General features: G+C 47.4%; 1 protein-coding gene across 2 annotated transcripts in view; it reads right to left on the bottom strand.

The window, feature by feature from the left end:
- EFR3B (EFR3 homolog B) overlaps positions 1-23038 on the bottom strand; it is a 96590-nt gene that overhangs the window by 20050 nt on the left and 53502 nt on the right. Inside the window, exons 5-10 of one of the 2 annotated variants that reach the window (XM_065928683.1) lie at positions 11219-11340; positions 4088-4237; positions 2495-2629; positions 1972-2050; positions 1103-1238; positions 667-828 (exon numbers count right to left, since the gene is read on the bottom strand). In XM_065928683.1, coding sequence (XP_065784755.1) covers positions 667-828; positions 1103-1238; positions 1972-2050; positions 2495-2629; positions 4088-4237; positions 11219-11340 — 784 coding nt within the window. The remainder of the gene's footprint in view (positions 1-666; positions 829-1102; positions 1239-1971; positions 2051-2494; positions 2630-4087; positions 4238-11218; positions 11341-23038) is intronic. The other variant, XM_065928684.1, reaches the window with a different exon arrangement.

The raw sequence follows: 23038 nt of genomic DNA, 5'->3' as shown, positions 1-23038 counted from the left end.
GGAGGCCTGGCATGCTGCAGTTCATGGGGTCACAAAGAGTCAGACACGACTGAGCAACTGAACTGAGCTGAACTGAACCCGTCCAATCGCTCAGACATGGAAGGATCAGGCAGGCCTAATGGGGACTAGGGTGCAAGAAGAGTTCGCCTCTCTTAGCCTCTGATTTGAACTCCAGGCTGAGAAACCCAGGGAGACTGTTCTGTGATCTAACTCAGGCCTGGCCCCAGGGACGCTGTGAGCTGTGTGCACCGTGGGCTGACTCCACTTCCTCCAGTGTCCGTGCATTAACACGAAGTGCGAGCATGCGTGCCTAGTCCCTCAGCCGTGTCCGACTCTTTTCGACCCCGTGGATGGCAGCCCGCCAGGCTCCTCTGTCCATGGGGATTCTCCAGGCAAGAAAACAGGCAAGAATACTGAGTGGGCTGCCATGACCTTCTCCAGGGGATCTTCCCCAACCCAGAGATAGAACCCAGGTCTCCTGCATTGTAGGCGGATTCTTTACCAGCTGAGCTACCAGGGAAGCCCTAACGCGAGGTTGAGTGGATGACAAACCTGCAACGCCAGGGACTAACATCCTTGGGGGAATGCGGACCGCCCATCTGCCCCTTCTTCAGCAGGTCTGGCCCGGGCGCCCCACCCCCGGGCCCCGCCCCTCCTGGGGCTCACCTATGGTCTTGATGACTGCCTCCTGGAACATGCGCTCTTCGTGTTCCTTGATGATCTTGGTGCCGAGGCTGATGGCCCCGTCGTAGCTCCCGGTCAGAGCGTAGTCGATGCTGAGCCGCAGCTGCCTCAGCAGAGTGTTGAACATCTCCAGCACCGTGGGCCCTGAGCGTAGGGGGTGGCAGACCTGACATCTGGGGCTGGCACTCCTGGCTCATTGTCCCCTGCCCAGGCTTACTGGGCAAGCCCAGGCCCACTTCCAGTCAGGGGCTTCCTCTGACCCCCCACCTTCCCCGGCTGAGTTCTCCTCCTGGATAACCGCTCTGACACCTCCCTACCCTTGCCCTTTTCTGGAAGGAGGGACAGCCCACCACTAAGGGCAGTTCTTCGTCCTTGAGGGGGTTCCCAGCCCCCGTTCCACTCAAGATCCCCCCCTTACCCACAGAGCCGGTGGCGGCGATGACGGCAGCTTCCGACAGGACCTCCACGATGCCCGCCCGCACCGTGGCTGCGCTGCGGCTGTTGGCATCCAGGTGGCTCAGGAGCTGCTGGATAACCAGGTGGGAGTGCTGCGGCTGGGGAGGAGGAAGACGTGCTGGTCCCCAAACAGCGACCCCCACGTGGCCTCCGAGCCAGGGCAGCCCTCCAGGAGGACCCAAAGTTGTGTGGACAAAAAGTGAGGTAAGCCAGCGGGCACTAGAGGGGGCGCCCAGATACCCTGGCTCCTCTTCCTAAATCTCTCCCCCCTCCATGGTCCAAGGAGGAGTTGAGTCAAATCCCAATGAAAACTCGGATTTCCACGTATTTCCTGGGCCCTTTCACTTCAAGTGGGTTAAAAGTCAGTTTAAAAATATTGTCTTCCTTTTCATTTCCCCCAGGTCCCAGGTCTTAAAGTAAGGGCCACAAGCAGTCACATGGTTTAATCCAGTGCTGCTCAAAGTGTGACCCATGGTCTGGTGCCAATTCAAGATCTGTCTGATGCCCATTTACATTGAGCTAAGGACAGAAATTGAGAGTAAGTGTTGAGTAAGCAATCTGACAAAGCCATGGCAGCCAGTTACGGTCTGTGGGTTTATACTTTGCAGAAGGTTTTTCACTTACTTTTTCTAGGAATTCTTTTTGTGTTTTATAAAGGATAAGTCTCTGACATATTAGAAATAAAATGTTTTAAACCAGTCCTTCTCCACGACTAGGTCAAGCAGCACCAGTTCAGACGACTAGGGGCTGACTTTCTCCAGGTGTGCACCATCCCGCTCCCAGGGGTACCCTTGACCAAGGGGACAAGCTGAACCTGGAGAACCATCATACCTGGATTGAGTACATGATGATTTTAAAGCAACGGATGGCGAACACCTTGGGTTCCCAAAGAGAATGGTTATCCAGATGGCTGTGAGGGAAAAAATGTGGAGAGTAACTATGAAATGCAGGTGATGCGAAGAAGGAGGAGAAGCTTGGTGGGAACATAACCTGTCCTGAGAGACCCAGTCCCTCTTGAAGCTTCCAGGTAAGTAGCAAGGGCTTTCAGGTGCAGGTGAGAGAACCACGAGAAGTCAAGAAACAGGGTATGTGGCTGTGGACTTAGGAATGAAGCCGAGCGCCTTCCTTTAGCCTTGGGACTCCTGCCAACTCCTTTCCCCAAAACTGTGATTGGCCACTACGTGGTAGCTTTTGATGCCACAATGCAGAAGAACGTGGGCACAGAGAAGGGACCAACTTGGCTGCAGCCCCTCAACTGCGACACCTCCTTCCCTCTTCCCGAGTCAGCAAGGAGGTGATGGACCTGAAACAGTTCAAAGCTGGAGGCCGGTGGGCAGGGAAGGGGGACACTCACATGAGAACAGGCTTGATGGCGTTTTTGATGTTGCCAAAGGCAGCCCGGCCCAGCAGTTCCCGAAGGCACCTCTCAGCTAGCTCTGCCGGGTTCTCTTTCTCCTTCTCTGGTGCTTGGAGAGGGGAGGGGGACCGGCTGCGGAAACATACAGCCCGTGGGTGAAGAAGGATGGAATGCACAGTCTGAGAGTCAGCTTTGTGCAGACTTTCTGTGCTTCCCTCATGCAAATGGACCCAGGAGGACAAGCAGGAACTTGATGTAGGCTGTGCAAGTTCACAGGGAGATGACCAGGCTCTCAGAAGTTGAATGGGGTAAGGAAGCCCAGAGTGGAGAAAGATGGCGGGAGGAGGGATAAAGTTCTTTTTCTGGACACCCTAGGGATAGACCTGATGGATCTCTGTGGGAAGGAAGGTGCCCTGAGCACCATGGACCTGGGGAGGTGCAGACCATAGGTATCTCCATGTCCCCAAGGCTTTGGAAGGGACAAGAGATGAGATAAGAAGAGAGGGATGCAAACAGAGTTGAAGAAAGCAAAAGAAAAGGGGAGAGAGGAGGGAGGGCAAAAAGCAAGAGGGAAAAAAAGAAAGGCTCAGGAGGGAAAAATGGGTGCTGGCTTGGGTGTGACTCAGTGGTACCCGAGTCACAGGGAGTGGGCTCAGATTTGGACAGGAGTCCCAGGATTCCTCATCCTTAGACCACCTGAGACCACCAAGGAGCTCGTCAGAGATAATGCTATTCCAGGAACAACCACCAGAGGGCATACTAAATTTCCCAACCAGCTCTAGTAACACAGTATCAATGGAAAGAAAGTGAGGAACTCAGATCTTCACTTGGTGTAATGCACAGTGGAGGTGGACAGCACCAGGAACCTTTCTCTCCATCCCATTTCACAGAGGGAAAGAGCAAGTGGCATGAACAGGATGAATTCATGCCTGGGGGTTCCCAGATTAAAATCTAATATCTGGAGCTCATGTCAAATGGCTGCTGGCTGGTGGGCATTTTTTAAGGACCTGAAATACCAATAGGAAGTGAGGGAGAAGAAGGGCCCTCTTCAGCAAATTGAAATGTTGTTCAGTTGCTAAGTCAAGTCCGATTCTTTGCAACCCCATCAACTGCAGCACACCAGGCTCCTCTGTCCTTCATTATCTCCTGAAGCTTGCTCAAACTCACGTCCATTGAGTCAGTGATGCCATCCAACCATCTCATCCTCTGCCGCCTGCTTCTCCTCTTGCCCTAACTCCCAGCACTGGGTTCTTTTGGCATTTAAAAACCTCCTTGTCCTGCTGCTTCTTGAAAGACCGAGGAAACCCGACTCTTGGTTCTTTGTGTTCAGCACACACTCACCCCAGGGAGCCGAGCACCATCACTGCTTTTCCTTCAGGAATGCAGACCTTAAGGGGTACAGAGGGCTGGCAGAAGGACAGAGCCAACATTCCCAAGGAACCAGCTTTGGATGTGCTGCGGAACAAGCCACAGACGCCAAGATCCCTGGCCTTGGAGCTGGGTTTTACCAACCAGCCCCAGCTGTCTGGTTGCCGAGCACCCTGGGAGGGCTGCAGAGTGGCCATGCAAGCTGCTCCCTCGCCTGCTCACCTCTCTGCCTCCTCCACATGTTGCAGATTGAAAAGCAGCGATGGCACGATCTTGTCCATGTGTTGTGGGTCCCAGATATTGGCCTGCAGTTCGTCATTCACCGTCTTCCTCACCACCCCTTGTAGACCTTTGATGCCTGACATTCGGATTCTGTAAAGAAAAGGGAGACGGGCCATGATGTCTGCAAACCTTGGCAAGTCCAGCTTTTGTGACAAGGAGGGGAGCACAGCGAGGGGTTTACAGATGCCCATAAAGGCAGAGGGGAGCCCATCTTCTACTCTTCGTGTGACTGGGCCTCCTGGCTGGCTGCCTGAAAGCCATGTCTTCCAGCTTGTCTTGGAGATTCCTCGACTGCCCTTGCCCTGTACCACCCAGGTTTCATCCCTAAGGTGCCAGTTTTCTCCAGGCTTCTTAGCACCCAGCTGGGTTTTCTCTAGCTTGAGACTAAGATATAAGAGCCCAAAGGGCTGCCAAGAATTGACAAGGCAGAAACTAGGGCTGAGGGCAACTTACAGGGGGAAGAGATCTGGACGGGGAGGCTCAGAGCTGTCAGGCTCTCGGGCACAAGGGGGTCTTGGCTGGGACTAAACTGGCTGAGAAATCAGAGGACACATGAGTAACAGCACAGAGTGAACCCCTTTTGCACAGGTCCAGTCTCTGATGAAAGTGAAAGTCGCTCAGTCGAGACCCACTCTTTGCCACCCCATGGAATTCTCCAGGCCAGAATACTGAAGTAAGTTAGCCTTTCCCTTCTTCAGGGGATCTTAGCAACCCAGGGATTGAACCCAGGTCTCCATTGCAGGCGAATTCCTTACCAGCTGAGCCACAAGGGAAGCAATGGAGTAGCCCTCATGGTCAACAAAAGAGCCGGAGATGCAGTGCTTGGATGCAACCTCAAAAATGACAGAATGATCTCGGTTCATTTCCAGGGCAAACCATTCAATATCACAGTAATCCAAGTCTATGCCCCGACCAGTAATGCTGAAGAAGCTGAAGTTGAATGGTTCTAGGAAGACCTACAAGTCTAGAACTAACACCAAAAAAAGATGTCCTTTTCATTATAGGGGACTGGAATGCAAAAGTAGGAAATCAAGAGATACCTGGAGTCACAGGCAAATTTGGCCTTGGAGTACAAAATGAAGCAGGGCAGTATTAAGAAGAGGTGGCAATAATACACAGAAGAACTATACAAAAAAGATCTTCATGACCGAGATAACCACAAAGGTGTGATCACCCACCTAGAGCCAGACATCTTGGAATGTGAAGTCAAGTGGGCCTTAGGAAACATCACTACGAACAAAGCTAGTGGAGGTGATGGAATTCCAGTTGAGCTATTTCAAATCCTAAAAGATGATGCTGTGAAAGTGCTGCACTCAACATGCCAGCAAATTTAGAAAACAGCAGTGGCCACAGGACTGGAAAAGGTCTGTTTTCATTCCAATTCCAAAGAAGGGCAATGCCAAAAAATGTTCAAACTACCACACAATTGCACGCATATCACACTAGCAAAGTAATGCTCAAAATTCTCCCAAGCCAGGCTTCAACAATACGTGAACCGTGAACTTCCAGGTGTTCAAGCTGGATTTAGAAAAGGCAGAGGAACCAGAGATCAAATTGCCAACATCCGCTGGATCATCAAAAAAGCAAGAGAGTTCCAGAAAAACATCTATTTCTGCTTTATTGACTATGCCAAATCCTTTGACTGTGTGGATCACCATAAACTGTGGAAAATTCTGAAACAGATGGGAATACCAGACCACCTTACCTGCCTCCTGAGAAATCTATATGCAGATCAAGAAGCAACAGTTAGAACCGGACATGGAACAATGGACTGGTTCCAAATTGGGAAAGGAGTACGTCAAGGCTGTATATTGTCACCCTGCTTATTTAACTATATTCAGAGTACATCGTGTGAAATGCTGGACCTGATGAAGCACTAGCTGGATCAAGATTGTTGGGAGAAATATCAATAACCTCAGATATGCAGATGATACTACCCTTATGGCAGAAAGCGAAAAAGAACTAAAGAGCCTCTTGATGAAAGTGAAAGAGAAGAGTAAAAAAGTTGGCTTAAAACTCAACATTCAGAAGACTAAGATTATGGTATCCAGTCCCATCCCTTCATGGCAAATAGATGAGGAAACAATGGAAACAGTGAGAGACTATTTTTTGGGCTGCAAAGTCACTGTAGATGGTGACTGAAGTCATGGAATTAAAAGACACTTGCTCCTTGGAAGAAAAGCTCTGACCAACCTAGACAACGTATTAAAAAGCAGAGACATTACTTTGCTGACAAAGGTCCATCTAGTCAAAGCTATGGTTTTCCCAGTAGTCATGTATGTGAGAGTTGAACTATAAAGAAAGCCGAGAGCCGAAGAATTGATGCTTTTGAATTGTGGTGTTGGAGGAGACTCTAGAAAGTTCCTTGGACTGCAAGGAGCTCAAACTGGTCAATCCTAAAGGATATCAGTCCTCAATATTCACTGGAAGGACTGATGCTAAAGCTGAAACTCCAATACTTTGGTCACCTGATGTGAAGAACTGACTCACTGGAAAAGACCCTGATGCTGGGAAAGATTGAAGGCAGGAGGAGAAGGGGATGACAGAGGATAGATGGTTGGATGGCATCTCTGACTCAATGGACATGAGTTTGAGCAAGTTCCGGGAGGTGGTGATGAACAGGGAAGCCTGGTGTGCTGCAGTCCATGGGGTGGCAAAGAGTTGGACACGACTGAGTGACTGAACTGCACTGAACTGAGTATACACTGTGCAGACCCAGGTGACAGGACAGCCCTGCAGGGGGGCCCTCTTTCCTGGCTGTTTATTTCATCCTGAGGTTCCTTTTTTTAACCAAACCTTTTTCTGATGATAACATAAAACATGCTAATTATAGAGAAGTGCAAAGATGATTTATGCCCCGCCATCACCACTTAAAGATAATTATCATTGGCATTTTGGTGTCCTGCTTTTCTTCTGTGTATAATATGTAACAGAATAAAGAACCTGCTGCATATCTAATTTGTATTGGTTTTTTTCACCCATAGCATTCTATTACAAGCATTTTCCTATATCATTAACTCACAAACATGTTGAATGGTTACTTGATACACTGTTATAAGAACTTTCTAAACTAGTCTCCTATTGGTCATTGGTTGTTTCTAAATTTACTTCTGTAATAATGCTACAGTGGACATCCTTTTATAAAGTGCTTTGTTGTTGTTGACTTGCACAGTTGGAGTTGCCAAGCCAAGGCTGACTTTACTACATTCCAAATCATTGCCGTGAATGGAATTACTGAATCGAATGATAAGAAATAAAAGGCTCCCAATTTTGCCAGATTCCTCCCCCACCCCCATCGCACAAGCTGCAGGAGACGGCTGTCCTCTCTGTTTCTGCCTCAGCACTGGGGATCTCATTTTAAACACCTGCTCTAATTTTGTAGCTCAGAAAAATCCTCACATCTTGTAGCCATTTCAACTCCTATACCTCTTATTGGAGTTGAGCAGTTTTTCTAAACATTTAGTTGCTATTTGTAACTTCAACTTCAGTTTTAAGTGCTGTTGCCAAGGTTCAATCCCTGGGTCGGGAAGATCCCCTGGAGAAGGGAATGGCTACCCACTCCAGTATTCTTGCCTGGAGAATCCCACAGACAGAGGAGCCTGGAGAGCTACAGTCCATGGGGTTGCAAAGAGTCAGACACAGCTGAGAGGATGAGCACATGCGCACCAGGGTGCTATGCTGAGCTTTTTAGCCCAGAGAACATAAACGGGTAGTGGGGTTTGCCTAATGCACCAAGATGCCCTGGCCCAGGACCAGTTAGGCTGCTGGCAATGGACACAGATTCCCTGGGCAAACACTCAGCTACTTCCATCCTGACCCTCAGTCAGCACCCTGAGCCGAGGCTTTTCAGATTGGAGAAAAAATTAACTGGAATGCAGTTCTGTTAACTATTGTTGGCTTCAGGTGAAAGGTTCTCTGTCGTGCAGTCCAGAAATAAATCCCAGACATGCTGGACTCCTGTCCCACCCAACAGAGTCTGGCTGGAAGGGAAACCAGGCCCGGGGGGTGGAAAATTTTCTATTCAGGGTTTCGCTCTTCATGACTATGAATTAATTTTTATTCGCTCTTTCAATTTCCCCACAATCCCTTCCACATATGAACACATTTCATTCCCTGACACCCGGCGCTGACTGACTGGGCCTGAAGAAGTAGCTTCCTACTTCTCCTTGTAATGGGCTCGGTGGAGGTCCGCCTGCATGCGGGGGGCCTAGAGAGTATGAACCCAAGGGGATTACACACACACACACACACACACACAAACCCCACACCCCTATTTACGAGACCCGAGGATAGTTCTTAGAAGGGAGCTCTGGGCTCTGCAAAGGCTGCAAAGGACCAGGGGAGAGCTCCTGGAGAAAGGGTGCAGGGAGGTTATGGATGGGAGACAAGAGGAAGGGAGAATCGCTTCTCACCCCTCAGCCTCCCTTCCATGGGTGGCAGGTGCCAGGCTGTGGGTGCCGAGGGTACTACCCAGCTGTCAGGAGAAACCTCAGCACCTTTCTCCCAGTGTTCATTCGCTGTCCATGTCAGGACACGGTGTGACTGCGCCTTCTCCCCTCCTACCGTGGACTGTCTATATGTTCGTGGTTGTAGGTGTATGGGTGTGTGATTGTGTGTGGGTTTCCCTTGTGGCTCAGACAGTAAAGAATCGGCCTGCCATGCAGGAGACCCAGGTTCAATCCCTGGGTCGGGAAGATCCCCCGGAGATGGGCACAGAAACCCACCTCAGTATTCTTGCCTGGAGAATTCCATGGACAGAGGAACCTGGAGGGCTACAGTCCATGGGGTTGCAAAGAGTCCTACACCACTGGGCGACTAACACAACGTGACATGTGGGTTTGTGTAGTGAACGTGACTGTGTGTGTGTGGATGTCATTGTATGTATGTGTGTGGTTGTATACGCAGTTGTGTATTGTGTGATGGTATGCATGTGTGTGATAGTGTATGTGTGTGAGTGCGTGTAGATCGGCACGAGAAGTGTCCCCTCCTCTCCCTTTCCTAAAGCAGGGCTCTGCCTGTGTGGTCAGCATCCCTTACAGTCACACCTGGTTACCGCCCTGCCTCTTCCTCATCACCTGCTTCTGGACACATCCCACCTGCTCCATCCCCTTCTGCCTCTTCACAGCCATCTGGAGTGAGCTGGCTGCTGCGGGAATCAGCACTGGGGAGACAGGGGGTTCCTTCCTCCCCCGACCCCCACCGGCCTCACAGAGGCACTGCAGCAGCACAGCCCCAGGGAGCCCCTGGCTGGTTCCAGAGAGGGGAGACTGGGGAGCCGGGATATTGCCGGCCAGTCACACGGGTCCTGCCCCAGAGCAGTCCTGAGGCTCAGAAGCTTTGGGAACTGGCAGCCTGGGGGTTGGAGGGGTTTGCATCCTGGGGTCCCTCCAACCCAGACCATCAGCCAAGGTTTGCAAGCAGTCATTAAGGGCACACGGGGCTCCCTGACCCTGCCATCACACATCACGTGGCACTCCGAGTCCCTTGGGGTGCTGACGTGATGCAGGAAGGAGCCAGCAGCTGAGTTCTGAAAAAAAGCCATGGAGAACAGGTCTCCTGTGGGCGTGTTGGCCACCCAGCCTCAGCCTCCCAGCCCCTGCCTCCTCCGGCTCCTGAAGGTTTGTCAGGTGAATGGTTCAGCCCTTCTCCTTCCTCCCTCCGCCTTTTCCTTGGTTTCCCATCACCTCCCAGAGGTGATAACGTACTCTTAATAAGCAGGGGTTTGCTTTTCATACTTTGCACCTTTCAGTTCCAAGGATGATGCTTAGCACAAAACACCAAGGTACTGCTTCATCGGCCTGATGCTGCGTCGTGATTTGTCTGTGTCAGCCTATATTTGTGTGAATTTCTCTGTGATGTTATTTGAGGGGTTTAATTTCTATGTCAACGAGTCTATTTCTGTGAGTGAAGTATTTTTGTATGAGTGTGTGTGCATGTGTGTGTGTGTAAAAGTGTGCTCTGTCATTTAAGATGTTCATCTGAGAAGCACTTATTCCTTCATTCACTTACTCAACAAGTATTTCTTGAGTGCCTGCTGCTCTCCAGGCACTTGGCATGCTTGAGTGAATGAAACTGATTCCTGCCCTCACAGAGCTGACATTGTAGTGGGGAGAGATAGACAATGAAGAGAGACATATGCAAGTGATGAAACATGTTTGAAGGGGAAATAAAAATAGAGCAGCATGAGGAAGAAAGGGATGGGGTATGTGGGAATTTTCAGGGGAAGGCATTGCTGACATGGGGCTATTTGAGCACAGCCTATAAGAGGTGAAGGAGTCAGCTGTACAGATCCACACAAGAAGCATTTCAGGCAGAAGAACAGACAGTGCAAAGGCCCTGTGGCAGGAATGTCCCTGGTGTGTTTCCAGGCAGCACAGAAGCCTGTGTGGCTGAAGGGGAATGTGCAGTGGGAGAGGGGATGAGATGAAGTCAGGAGGGCAGCAGGGATCGACCAATGCGAGGATTTTGGCTTTTTATTTTTGGGTGTACATTTATGGGCTTCCCTGCTGGCTCAGACAGTAAAGAATCCGCCTGCATTGCAGGAGACCCAGGTTCAGTCCCTGGGTCAGGAAGATCCCCTGGAGAAAGGAATGGCAATCCACTCCAGTATTCTTGCCTGGAGAATCTAATGGACAGAGAAGGCTGGCAGGTTACAGTCCATAGGGTTGCAAAGAGTCAGACACTACTGAGCGACTAACACTAACACACTATTTTGATGGAGAGTGGTAAGTGGGAATATTTCTGGGGTGTGTAAGTGCATGCACTTCTGAACAAAAGAGACCATGGGTGTGTGTGTGTGTGTGTGTGTGTGTGAGAGAGAGAGAGAGACTGGCTCTCAGACTGGGCTCAGAGGACCATGACCTTACACTTCACTCTGTCTTCTGCCCCTTGAGGCTATTCTTTTAGAAATCATGTATTGGGAGCACAACTCTGCCCACACACTCGCCTAAGTCCTGCTGGGAACCTTTTCCCTGTCAACAACACCAGAGCTGTGGTAAATGTGGTAAAATTAGACACGCAGTCCAGGCTGGGAGCTCTGGGAACCCACTGATGCTCCTGCCTTATACTCACTTAGTCTTGATCTCCAAGTCCTCGTGGCTGGAGTGGCACATCTCACTGAAGCGAGACACAAAGAAATCGTAGCTCCGATGGTAGGACGGGGTGTCCTCCTCGATGTTGGCGAACTTCACAAACTGTGTGTGAGGGGGGAGAGGGAGAAAAGACAGGAAGGTGACCCACCATGCCCCCCACCTTTGGGCTCTGGCACTTCATGTCTGCAGACCCTTTGCCATAGGGAAGCCACAGGATAACACATCTCGGGAAACACACACACCCCTGGATCCAGCTCTAGTCTGCATCCCAGAGCACACTGTGAGATTTGAGAACCAGATTCTGGAGATCTGAGTACCAAATTCTGCTCCCCTCTCTAGTCTACATGAAACAGGAATCCCTGGCCCTTCCCTGCTAGGTGAGCAGAGAATGGAAGAGAAAAGGGGAGCTCCATCACGTAAACTCCTGTTCCCATTAACATCCAGAGCTGCCCCAAACACACAGGCTTCGTGGCTTCGTGGAGCAACGCTGCAGTTGAGCAAAAGTCAATCCTAAAGCACAGAGCACCACCCTAGAAGGCATTCTGGGAAACCAGGGCAAATCTGAACTTTGACTGGAAACCGTAACTACGTTTTATTGTGAAAATTTTGAGTACATGTTGAAGGTGTGCCATTTCAGTCCATTAAGTCTTGCTCAGCATTCTCAGCTGCTAGATCCCTTCTGCCATCGCTGTGCTGCAAATTTGCAGTTCTAAAAAGGGACTTGATTTCTACTGAGCCCCGCAGGGAAGCGAGAGTCACAGACTGAGTGGAGTTAAATTACCCAAAATGAGATATAATTCTTACAGCTTATTTTGCTTAGTACCACAAACAACTCTAAACAGATTTGATTTAGACTATATTCTCCATTATTCTGCCTTGCACTATTATTCAATTTTTACAAACCTTTGTTGGTTCAAAAAGGACACACTGTTATTACTAAAATTATCTAGTTAGTACACTCTCACAATATTCAGTATTGTCAACCTGTTTTCCCCATTTAAATACTTAAAAGTTGCTAATAACTTTCTTTCAGATGAAAATTAGCAACCCACAAGCATTCTTAATTATTATAGTGTTTTGTTCTTGCAATAATAAATACACATTTATTTTCTGCTGACTCATAGGTCTCAACATGCAAAGCAAATAAGGAAGTCTTTCCTTCAAAAATACATCTAAAATGTACATATGTATTTGGAAGTTTTAATTCTGCTATTAGCAATAAATCCAAATGACAATGTTTGATTTATTGATGTGGCAATGCAGAAGAAGTGTAGTGGTAATCCATGTGATCACAAGATCATCAATTAGACATAAGTTTGGGAGTTCCAGAAACAACGATAAAGCTGTTGTTTGGCTATGTGATCTTCCTAAACCCTGCAGGCTAGAACACAAAGTCAGGCTGATACAGAGTGAGGGAAAGTCACTCAGTTATGTCTGACTCTTTGTGACTGTATAGTCCATGAAATTCTCCAGGTCAGAATACTGGAGCGGGTAGCTGTTTCCTTCTCCAGGGGATCTTCCCAACCCAGGTATGGAACCCAGGTCTCTGGCATTGCGGGCAGATTCTTTACCAGCTGAGCTACCAGGGAAGCCTAAGAATACTGAAGTGGGTAGCTTATCCCTTTTCCAGTGGATCTTCCTGACCCAGGAATTGAACCGGGGTCCTGGTGGCTCAGAGGGTAAAGTGTCTGCCTGTAATGCGGGAGACCTGGGTTCGATCCCTGGGTTGGGAAGATCCTCTTGAGAAGGAAATGGTAACCCACTCCAGTATTCTTGCCTGGAGAATCCCATGGATGGAGGAGTCTGGTAGGCTTCAGTCCATGGAGGTGCAAAGAGTCGGACATCACTGAACGACTTCACTTTCTTTCTTTCTTTCTTTCTCCTGCATAGAAGGCGGATTCTTTGCTAGCTGAGCTACCAGAGTTGATACAGAGGTTGGAGCTAAATATGGGTTCATCGCTGCCTTTAACCACCACCAAGATGGTCCCAGGCTTCACTCCTGGAATTAGAAGTGTGGCTTGGTACATCAGGTGAGAGGAGTCATGTGGCTATGTGGTTCTAACTACAGATCTGCCTCTAACTGGTAGGAGGACCTCTGAGTGAGAGATTTGACTTCTCTATGTCTTGGTCTTCCCATGTGAGGAATGAGCAGCCCAGTCTTCATTCATTATAGTTCTTTCTTTTATTGATACTCTCTCTACTTCAAATATGATAAGGCAGTTTAAGATAAGACTGAGTATGCAAGAGTATGTGTATTTCAAAATAATTAAAACAAGATTGAAGAAGAAAAGAGGCCAGTAATAAAGAAGGAGAAATTGTTAAAGAAAGACTCGGTCCCTGAGACTTCCCTGGTGGTCCAGTGGTTAAGAATTTGGCTTTCACCAGCCCAGGTGGAATGCATGAGTCAAGTGCTCGGGCCTGGTGCACTGGGAAGACCCAGAGGAATCGGGTGGAGAGGGAGGTGGGAGGGGGGATCGGGATGGGGAATACGTGTAACTCTATGGCTGATTCATATCAATGTATGACAAAACCCACTGGAAAAAAAAATAAAACATAAAATAAATTTTAAAAAATACAGTGATTACATGGACTAAAAAAAAAAAAAAAAGAATTTGGCTTTCATTGCAGGGGGCACTGGTTAGATTTCTGGTCAGGGAACTAAGATCCCATGTGCCCTGGAGCAACTAGCCCACCTGCGGGCAACTACTGAGCCTGTGCACTTCAGAGCCCGAGCTCCGCAAGAGGAAAACCCTGAGCAGCGCAATGAAGACCAGCACAGCCAAAATTTTTAAAAATAATAATAATTAAAAAAAAAAGACCTAGTCCTAAATATATATTGACTGTGTAGACCCAAATATATATCAGAAGAATGAATAATCAGACTTCATGGTCACTGGAGTGGGAGTTGATGGGCTAATAGCAATGATGTTTAGAACATACACATATCAGGTACTACCCTAAGTATTTTATATGCATCAGCTATTTCATTTCATGAAATGACTCTAATTTAGAGAGAGATTATTATTCTCACTTTGAAGACAAAGAGACCAAGACCCACAAACGTTACATAATTGCCCAGGGTCCTGCAGGAAAAACCCAGGTATCGACACAGAGGCCTCACTGCAGGTCTCCCCAGCAGAGCTCTCCGGCTTTACTCTTGATCCTGGCTTCCTCTAGCGCCTTAGACCAAATGACCCAGGAGCATTGCTTTGGGGATGGGGGCAGTTGTCAGGGGGAATTGGCAGAAGATGAAGATACTGCTGGAGAAGACCTTGTGTAAACTAAGTCACTTTAGTCGTGTCTGACTCTGTGACCCCATGGACTGTAGCTCGCCAGGTTCCCCTGTCCATGGGGATTCTCCAGGCAAGAATACTGGAGCGGGTTGTCATTACCTTCTCCAGAGGATCCTCCCGACCCAGGTATCGAATTCCCATTTCTTATGTCTCCTGCATTGGCAGGTGGGTTCTTTACCACTAGCACCACCTGGGAAGCCCAGGTAGGGACCTTTGTTGTTGTTCAGTTCTCAGTTGTGTCTGACTCTTTGTGACCCTGTGGACTGCAGCACACCAGGCTTCCCTATCCTTCACTATCTCCTGGAGCTTGCTCAAACTCATGTCCACCGAGTCAGTGATGCCATCCAACCATCTCATCCTCTGTCGCCCCCTTCTCCTCATGCCCTCAATCTTTCCCAGCATCACAGTCTTTTCTAATGAGTCGGTTCTCTGCATCAGGTAGCCAAAGTACTGGAGCTTCAGCTTCAGCATTGGTCTTTCCAATGAATATTCAGGGTTGATTTCCTTTAGGATGGACTGGTTGGATCTCCTTACAGTCCAAGGGACTCTCAAGAGTCTTCTCCAGCATCACAGTCTGAAAGAATCAATTCTTCGGTGCTCAGCTTTCTTTATGGTCCAACTCTCACATCTGTACATGACTACTGGGAAAACTTTGACTATATGGACCTTTGTCGGCAAAGTGATGTCTCTGCTTTTTAATACACTGTTTAGATTTGCTATAGCTTTTCTTCCAAAGAGCAAATTTTCCGTCTCTGAGGCCCAGAACTGCCCAGGAGGCTACAGCTTTCTGGCTCAGGCAGATTATTCCATTGCCTCACTCTCTAAGATTCTTGCTCTGTTACAAGATCTGGGGATGAGACTGTACTTGATGCCATCCAGAGGGTGTGAGCCCCATTTGTTACATTATGAGTGGTATCAGGGCTAATAAAACAGCCCCTTTTTGGTACCAGGATCTCTGAGCATCCTTGGGAACCTTTGGTTTGGTAGCTTGATAGGAGGAGCTTCCCCTCCCCGAGTCTGAAAGTCGGACAACAGAGATGACCTGGTCAGGGAATGCTGGCCTGGGTATCCCCATGGGTGCTGCTCTAAGAGAGCCCAACTTAAGCTGCTCCTGAGTCCTCCAGGGCTGATGAGAGGAGGCCAAAATGGAAACTTTGGTAATCGTGGTTCAGAGGATCAAACTGGAGGGCCCTGGTCATGGGGCCACACTCACTGTAGAAGTCCACGTGGGGAACATGCCCAAAGCTGGCTGAGACGGGGGCTGAGACTCTGGGCTTTAAAGCAGAGCCTCCATTTCTCCTATTAGAGGCAGAACAGTGTCACAATTATGAGAAGAGGTTTGAAGTCAGACTACTAGGAGGCTGATCTGAGGCTCTCTGTGCCTCAGCCACCCCATCTGTACAATGGGGCTAGCAAGAGCAGCTGCCTCATAGACTTGTATGACCAATCCATCACTGTTAACAGTTGCCACCCCATTTTTCCCACAGTGGATTTTGGGCTTGCTGTCAGTACTCCATGAGTTTCCACTGGGCCTCTGTACTTGTGTGACCCTCTAACATTGTTAAATGCCTGAAACAGCAGGAACTTCCTGTCTACTTCATGCCGATCACCGCTAGTTCATACCTTAAGAATGGCTTTCGTTAAAATGCTGCTTGTCTAATGCATAAGATTGTGAAATAATAAAGTAGGGTTTTTTGTTTTATTTTTTAAAGACATTGTCATGATGAGGAAGGTCTCCATAGCAACAAACTGGAGACTGTGAAGATATGACATTTCAAAGGCCATGGGCACCGCTAGAGCCACCCTTTCATGATCAAAGTTTCAGCTCTTCATACACAACAAAGGGTGCTATGCTTGCAGGAGTTGCTCACCCACCCTCTGGCACAGGCAGGAAAGAGCCACAGTTGTATGAAAACTGAGAGTTACCAAGGGGTTGGGTCAATAGAGAGAAAGCAAGCTCCAAATATTGACATTGCAAAACCAGCCCTCCCTGGGTCTGGAAAATGGAAGCTGAGCTGCTGGTCGGCCTTACTTCAGCACTAGCCAAGTCTCTCCAAGCACAAGCCAGCCTTCTCTCTTCCGTAGTTGGATATTCTGAGCCACACAATTTCCTGCGGTCAACAACAGAACCATGGTTTGAAATACTGGGTATAGAGAAACCCCAACTCTGTGAATCTAGGACTGCAGGCCTTTTTACTCTGTTCATCTTCATAAGAAGAAAGTTGTTTTGCTGCTCTTAAGATGAACCCTAGCTGGAAAAGATCTCATAAACCGCACTTTTTTTTTTAAATTAGAGGCTAATTACTTTACAATATTGTCATGGTTTCAGTCATACATCAATATGAATTGGCCATAGGTATATATATATGTCCCATCTCTCTTGAACCCCCTACCAACCTCCCCCGCCCCATCCCACCCCTCTAGGTTGTCAGAGAGCTCCAGCTTTGGGTTCCCTGCGTCATATAGCAAACTCCCACTGGCTATCTATTTTACCCATGGTAATGTGTATGTTTCAGTGCTATTTTCTCAAATCATCCCACACTCTTCTTCTCCCACTGTGTCCAAAAGTCTGTTCATTATGTCTGTGTTTCCTTTGCTGCCCCGCGAGCAGGATCATCAGTACTATCTTTCTAGATTCCATATATATATACATATATGTGTTAATATACAATATTTGTCTTTCTCTTTCTGACTTCCTTCACTCCGTATAATAGGCTCCAGGTTCACCCCCCTCATTAGAACTGACTCAAATGCATTCCTTTTTATAGCTGAGTAATATTCCACTGTGTATATGTACCACAACTTCCTTGCCCATTCATCTGTCAATGGACATTTAGGTTGCTTCCATGTCCTAGCTATTGTAAATAGTGCTGCATTGAACACTGAGGTAGATGGGTCTTTTTCAATTATGGTTTCCTCAGGGTATATACCCAGTAGAGCCACACAGTTTGACTTTAACATCCCCCAGCCATTCTCCCATCTGCTTTTGTTTACAGCTACTCCTGGGAGTCTTCCTTGAAGCCGAAGGAGCAGTCCTACTGTGAATGTTGGTGCCCTGCAAATTGCCTGACTGCCGGCCAAGGTGAGTCCCTCCACCCGGGGCACCCTCCCCTGTGTGCGTGTGTGCCAAGTCACTTCAGTCGTGTCTGACTCTTTGTGACCCTATGGACTGTCCCACCAGGCTTCTCTGTTCATGCGATTCTCCAGGCAAGAATACTGGAGTGGGTAGCCCTTTCCTTCTCCAGGGGATCTTCCCAACCCAGGGATTGAACTCGTGTCTCTTACATCTCCTGAACTGGCAGGCAGGTTCTTTACCACTAGCACCACTTGGGAAGCCCTAGGACACCCTACCCCCCTGTTTACCCATAGTACAGCTTTCCTCCTTCCAGATTCTTTGCAAAACTGATGGTGGTTTCAAAAACTCCTGGGAAATCCCAGTGTTGCTGCCCGAAAAGGTGACCTCTCTGGTCCCAAGTAGCCCCATGTGCTAGCCAGCCTCCAAGGCCTACAGTCGGGAAGTACAGACCCAGGGAAGCCCGGGCTGCCTCTGCTCCGAAACCCCCATCATTTGCTGGGGTTGACCCCCGTGACCTGAGCTGTTCCCCCGGCATCACAGTTCTGCCCCCACCTCCCTTCATGGAACTCACTTCTAGCCTGCTCGTTTTTAGCAGTGCTGATTTCTACCCTGGTGTGGGAGGCAAGAGGATTTCTAGTCTATAGGTGACAGTTAAAACCACAAGAATTGATGAAATTGTCCAGAGGGAGCACACAGAGAGGAGGATAGAGCAGTAACCTTGGAGACCACAGACATCTCAGGGGGGACGTGGAAGAAGAGAATCACTGAAGGAAACTGTATTAGTTTCCTATTGTTGCTGTAATAATTTAGTGCCATAATAAATACCACAATTTAGTGGCCTAATGCAACACAAATTTATTACTTTATTACTTATTACAGTTCTGGGGGTCAGAAGTCTAAAATGGGGGCTTCCCTAGTGGTCCAGTGTTAAAGAATCCACCTTGCAATGCAGGGGATAAGGTTAGATCCCTGGTCCAGGAAGATCCCATGTGCCACGGGGCAACTACGCCAGTGTGCAATGGCTACTGAGCCGGTGCGCCTTAGAGCCTGTGCTCTGCAACCAGGGAAGCCGACACAGTGAGAAGCCCAAGCACAGCAGGTAGAGAGTAGCCCCCACTTGCTGCAACTAGAGAGAGCCCGCATGCAGCAAAGAAGACCCAGTACAGCCAAAAATAAAAATAAATTAAAAAAATAGTCTCAAATGGGTCTCAAATGAAACCAGAAGGTTTCATTCCTTCTGGACGCTTCCAGGAGAGCATCTGTTTCCTTGACTTTTCTAGCTTCCAGAAGCCACCCACATTCCTTGGCTCATGGCCCCCTTCCACCATCTTCATGGCCAGCAGAGGAGCATCTTCAAATTTCTTTCTCTCTATTCCTGATCTGCTGTCTGACTCTGATCCTCCTGCCTCCCTCTTAGAAAGATGGGAGCACATGGAGAATCTCCTTATTACAAGATCCTGAATTTGATCAAACCTGCCAAGTCCCTTCTGTCATCTAAGGTACATTCGTGGGTGTCAGTGATTAGGATGTGGATACAGGTAGGGGATCATTATTCAGCCAAACATAGAAACTAAGAAGGATGGGCCAGGTGGGAAGAGCTGGGGTGACAGGGCAAGGAAGTCAAGGGAGTATGAAAAAGGTGCAATCAACAGGGAGAAATGCCACCAGAGATAGAAACATCAGCTGGAAGTTGAGTGAAGAATGGGTTGTTTGCATGGTTTCCACAGATTTCTAAGTGCAAAGACCAAAAGAAACAAAAAACAAAAAACTTTTACAATTGAGAGAGCTGGCTGTAACCACCCTAACTTGGGATGACACTTAGCATCCATAAAAGTGGGTTGCCAGACACTCCTGCTTCTTTTAGATGCTCAGTGCCCAGCACTCTCCATGAAACATTATGCCCCAAAGTATTTAACTGCATCCAATCAAACATTCAAACACAATTCTAGTCTGTGGGAAGTATAGGAGACAAGAGAGCAAAACGAACACCACAAGGAGATAGTCAGACAAATCCCGAACATGGGATGTTCTACAAAGTGATGACCTGGTCAATACCATAAAAAATGAAGAGGGACAAGAGAGGAGCTGGGACAGGTTAAGAGACATAAGAGACATAGAAAACAAAATAAACACATGATCTATACTGAATCCTGATCTGAAAGACAGTAATACAAGACAATGTGGGGACTATGAGGGAAATTTTAATTTGAATTAAATAATTTTTTAAAATCAGGGAATGATGGCTAGTTTTGTCAGGTGAGCTAAAGGTATTTTGTGGTTATGCAGAATGTAAATTTTTTTAGTTTTCTTTCCCTTGCTTGTTTTGTTTCTTTCATTTTATACTGGAAGAGACTTGAACTTATATTTAGACTAAAGGAAGGAATCAGAAAAAGGGGAAGGGTGGAGACATGGAGAGAAAAATAATGGATGTAGGGAGATTCCTGAGGAAAAGGGAACCTGTGGGGAAGAAAAAGATGGACAAAAGTTGAGGGACCCCAAGCAGATGGTCCCCGTTTTCTCAGTGGACAGAAGAAGGCAAGGCCACCTCTGAGACTGAGGAAGCAGATTCAGGATGGTGCTTGAGGAGACAACAGAAGGTCTCTAGTGACCACTGAGGAGACGAAAGAAGACAGTGGTCAAAAAATGGATAAGGAGCGGCCCTGAAAGCCCAAGTCAAAATTTAAAGCATGCCTCTGTAGATGCCCCAATCCTCACATCAGGTGGTTTTCTGAGGGTGGTTCTTTGAGTGGGGCATTTGGGTGCAGAAGGCAGAGCATGGCTACAGCAGGTAGACAAGGAGCCTGGTTCCTACTGGGTCTGGCGGGGAGGCCAAGAAAGCGAGCCCCAGAGGGTGCTGACCCGGGTAGAGGGAAGGGAAGGCGTCTGAGAGGTGAGGTCTTGAAGCGGTGAGGGTGGCTTCTTAGTGGCTCAGATGGTAAAGAATCTGCCTGCAATGCAGGAGACCCAGGTTCAATCCCTGAATTGAGAAGATACGCTGAAGAAGGGAATGGCAACCCACTCTAGTCTTCTTGCCTGGAGAATTCCATGGACAGAGGAACCTGATGGGGTTGCAAAGAGTCAGACATGACTGAGCGACTTTCACATTCACAGAGCCTCTAGGCAAGTCACAGCCCCTCTGCTTTACCGGAAGGAGAGACCCGCCTCCACCTCACTACCGGGTCCCACATCACCCCAACATGCTTCGTGAGCTTCCCTCCCCTCCCAAGGGACTTCTTCTGTGCTGCCTCTGAGTGTGCTTGCCTTCAGGCTGGGGTGCAGTGTAAACACAAAGGGCTGTATGCCACAATCTGAGATGAAAGCACAATTTTTAAAAATTCGGGTAAAATTCACAAAACAAAAAGTGAACCCTTTTAAAGTGCAAAATTCAGTAGCATTCAATCCATTCACAATGTTTTGCAACTAAAGCAGAACCCCAAAAGGAAACCCACATCTTGGTCATCAATCAGTCATTTTCTATTCCTGTCCCCCCACCCACCCCAGCCCCTGGCAAACTCTAACCTGCTTTCTGTCTCCATGGATTCACCTATTCTGGTATCTCATCGAAATGGAAACACAATATGTGACCTTCTGGTTGTTTCCACCTTCTGGCTACTATGAATAGTGCGGCCAGAAACATTGGTATACAAGTATTTGTTTGAGTATCTGTTTTCTGTTCTCTTGGGTACATATCTGGGGAGAATTGCTGAGTCATATGGTAATTCTATATGTTTAACTTTAGGAGGAACCACTAAACTGCTTTCCACAGTGTCTACACTGTTTTACAGCTCTGCTAGCAAGGTACAAGGGTTCCAATTTCTACACATCCTCACCAACAAGTCATTTTATAGGATTTTAAAATATATAAACAACCTAGTGGGTGTGAAGAAGTCTCTCTCTATGATTTCTGACTTGCATTTCTGTAATAATTAGTGATGCTGAGCATCAACTCATGTGCTTTCTGGACATTTTCTTTGGAGAAATGTATATTGAAATGTATATCTTCTTTGGAGAAATGTTTATTCAAGTCCTTTGCCCATTTTTAATTGGGTATTTTTTGTTGTTGTTGAGTTGTAAGAGTTTTTCATATATTCTGGTTACTGAGCCCTTACTGTATATGAGAATCACAAACATTTCCTTTCATTCTGTAGTTGTCTTTTGTTCTGTAGTGTCCTTTGAGGCACAACAGTTTTTAATTTTGAAGAAGTCAAATTTATTTATTTTTCCTTTGGTTACTTTTGTTTTTACTGTCATATCTAAGATTCCATTGCAAAATTCAAGACCATAAAGATACACCCATATATTTCTTCTAAGAGTTTTTTAACTCTTATATTTAGGTCTTTGATCTATTTTGAATTAATTTAAAATTTTTTAAATTTGTTTATTTGGCTGCATTGGGTCTTAGTTGTGACCAGAGGGCATTTGGAATCTTCCCGGACCCAGGATTGAACCTACATCTCCTGCATTGCAAGGCAGACTCCCCCACCACTGGGCCACCAGGGAAGTCCTTGAGTTAATTTTTATACATGCTGTGAGGTAGGGATGAAAGTACAAACTTTAAATCCATGATCCTTCATAGTATTTTGTTATTTACACTAGCTTCATATATTAGATCGTTGATGTAAATAACCTCAGCATTTTCATATTTAATATTTTCAGTTTATCCTTAGAGTGACCTCAAAAGTCAGGGCACATGATCACTGCATTGCTCCCAGAACTTACATTTGGATCCACCAGGCAATAAAGCAGGTGTGCAGAAGTAAATCTCTAAGCAAATAGTTGAGCTTAGTTGGCTCCATCATCTCCTGACTCCTGATCCCTCAATGTCACCTCAAGTTCAGATATTCTCATTAAAGACTTGAAGGCATCAAATAAATTTAAAAAAACTATACTGCATATGATATGGAGGAATGGTGTTAGCAAAATCATTTTTTTGTGTGTGACAAATTTCAGCATAGCTTCAACACTTGGGGTGGTCAAGCACAGGCTGGATAAATATCCATTAAGAAAGAAGAATCAGAGAGAAGTCTCAGGCTTGCAGAGATGGAAGGAGCATCTTTCTGCTAGCAAAGGCTGCCTCTGAAGCTGAACTCCGAACCTACTGCAATTATCTGACTCATTTATAAGCACCTGTCCTTATATAATCTCCACTGTCTGCAGTACACCAATCATTAGTCAACTGCTCTCTTGCTAATGCAGTGATTCACTGTGATGAGGAATCGAGAAATTTGCAGGACCTGGAATTTTCAAGGCTGTTGCTAATAAAATGCCTACCAGAGGCCAGGATGTGCTGCAGGGAACTCTGGGGCTGGCAGCCACCTGTTTCTATATCTCCCCCTGAGGAGATGCCCTGTGGACACACTGATGACTGGTTTATCTTCCATTTAGATGTTCTTTTCCAGACTATAGTTATCTTAAACAGAGCAAGTCAAAT

Source organism: Muntiacus reevesi, chromosome 3 (genome assembly GCF_963930625.1).
Source record: "Muntiacus reevesi chromosome 3, mMunRee1.1, whole genome shotgun sequence".
Classification (NCBI taxonomy): domain Eukaryota; kingdom Metazoa; phylum Chordata; class Mammalia; order Artiodactyla; family Cervidae; genus Muntiacus; species Muntiacus reevesi.
Note: the sequence above shows the minus strand (reverse complement) of the source record. Positions and strands in the feature narration are given on the sequence as shown.